This window comes from Triticum aestivum, chromosome 1D, assembly GCF_018294505.1.
Source record: "Triticum aestivum cultivar Chinese Spring chromosome 1D, IWGSC CS RefSeq v2.1, whole genome shotgun sequence".
NCBI classification, from domain to species: Eukaryota; Viridiplantae; Streptophyta; class Magnoliopsida; order Poales; family Poaceae; genus Triticum; species Triticum aestivum.
The window spans coordinates 315,025,250-315,027,148 of NC_057796.1; the positions used below are offsets into that span (position 1 = coordinate 315,025,250).

The following is a 1,899-nucleotide window of genomic DNA, read 5'->3' on the forward strand; positions in this document are numbered from 1 at the left end:
GCATTAGATGAGCTTCATTGCAGGAGGGAGCTCTGGTAAAAATTTGGTGGCATTTGAAAAAACTTTTCTTCACAAAAGTTTCAAAACCAGATTCTGCATGAAGTGAAAAAGAGGAAGTAATCCAAGCCAAATGAATGGTCTGTTGGCTCAAAATTGGCAGGGTGGACATTTAGCTATCCAAGAGTTATTTGGCATTTTTTTAGAAACTTCCCTGTGTAAAAGTTTCAAACCCTAGAAATGGGTAGAACAGAAAATTGTATATATACGAAAATCCATATTTGCACCCGGCTGACGAAAAAATTTAAAACAAATACAAGAAAAATTCACAAAATTCCAATTTTTTTGTGCAGTAGACAATTTGATGCGTGAGGTCCGCTCCAATTTTTAAGTCTTTTGGACATATGAGCTCTCAGCAAAAAAGACAAATCTTGGACATAAAAGAAATCTTAGTCAACTTATGTGTATCTCCGCTCTCCATTCAGCTTCCAAATTAAGAGATGGAGCTAGAACAGATCAAAGAAAACCAACACCGAGCAAATGGACGCCACACAAACACTCGAGACAGTTAAAAGGCATGGTTAAATTTAGCAAAGCCAATGGCCGGGCAGCCAACTAATTAGGTACCAAAGCCAATACGCGCGCGCGCGCACAATCGGGCACGCACGACCCCGCCAGGCTTCCTCTCCACCGCGCGCTCTCTTCCCCTTCCCCTCCAAGGCGAACCAAGAAACGCCCGCCGACCTCGCCAGCCTTCGACCACCGCGATGTGGTCGTCGTGGAGCCGGCGGAAGCCAGCCGCCGGGCGGCTCACGCATTCCCCGTCGTTATCCCCGTCTGTCACGTCGTCGTCCAAAGAACACAGCGGCATCGGCTCCGTCCTTGATGACGCGGCGCCACCCGCCGCCGGCGGAGGCAAGATCGTCCTGCACCGCGTGCGGTCGTCGACCAAGCTGCGGACGTGCAAGTCGTTCGCGGCGGCCGAGGAGGCAGCGGCGGCGGCGGTGGCGGGCGAGCGGCGTGTCGTGCTCTACTTCACCTCCCTACGGGCCGTGCGGCCCACGTTCGAGGCCTGCCGCGACGTGCGCGCCATCCTGCGCGGCCTCCGTGTCGGCGTCGACGAGCGGGACGTGTCCATGGACGCGGCGTTCCTCACCGAGCTCCGCGCGCTGATGCGGCGGGACCAACCGCCGCTGCCGCAGCTATTCGTCGCCGGACGCCTCGTCGGAGACGCGGACGACGTGCGCGCGCTGCACGAGAGCGGGGAGCTCCGGCGCGTCGTGGCCGGGGCGCCGCAGCTTCCACCCACGCCGTGCGCGTCCTGCGGCGGCTCGAGGTTCGCCCCCTGCGTCGCGTGCGGCGGCAGCCATCGCTGGTTCAGCGAGAAGACTAGGGGGTTCCGTGTCTGCGCAGCGTGCAACGAGAACGGCCTCGTGCGGTGCACCGCATGCTCCCGCGGCTGAAGCTCGTCACATATCGGAGGCGACCATATCGCGCATGGAACTGGAAGTGCTGGCTATCTCAATTATCAAATGTGCCTGCCCCATTCGATTGAAATCCAAAGGATATGTTCCTCAAACCGTGTGATTTGTGTGAAGATCGATGTTTGGACGTGGTTCAAGTTAGCTGATGTTCATGAATAGAAAGATCGATTAATTAAAAGGAGGGTAATTGCAGATTTCTCACCCTATTTTTCATGAAAATTGGGTGAAATCGTAGTTGAAGAAATAACCTGCGGAAAACCCCGAAAGAAATTTGCTACTCCCTCCATTCTTAGGGAGTAGATATGATTACGCCCCGAATGTTATATTTTGTCTCTCTATCACACTTTAAGCAGTTTCAGATTCGGCATATTAGAAATTTCCTATATGTAATTACTCCACAAATCTAAAGCAGTGTTTG

General features: G+C 53.2%; 1 protein-coding gene across 1 annotated transcript; it reads left to right on the forward strand.

Annotated features, from left to right (window-relative positions):
* Window positions 1-586: 586 nt before the first annotated feature.
* Window positions 587-1,675, forward strand: LOC123169106 (uncharacterized protein At3g28850). Its single transcript, XM_044586953.1, has one exon. It carries the CDS (start codon window positions 765-767, stop codon window positions 1,458-1,460), a length of 696 nt encoding a protein of 231 aa, XP_044442888.1. The 5' UTR covers window positions 587-764; the 3' UTR covers window positions 1,461-1,675.
* The last annotated feature ends 224 nt before the right edge of the window (window positions 1,676-1,899 follow it).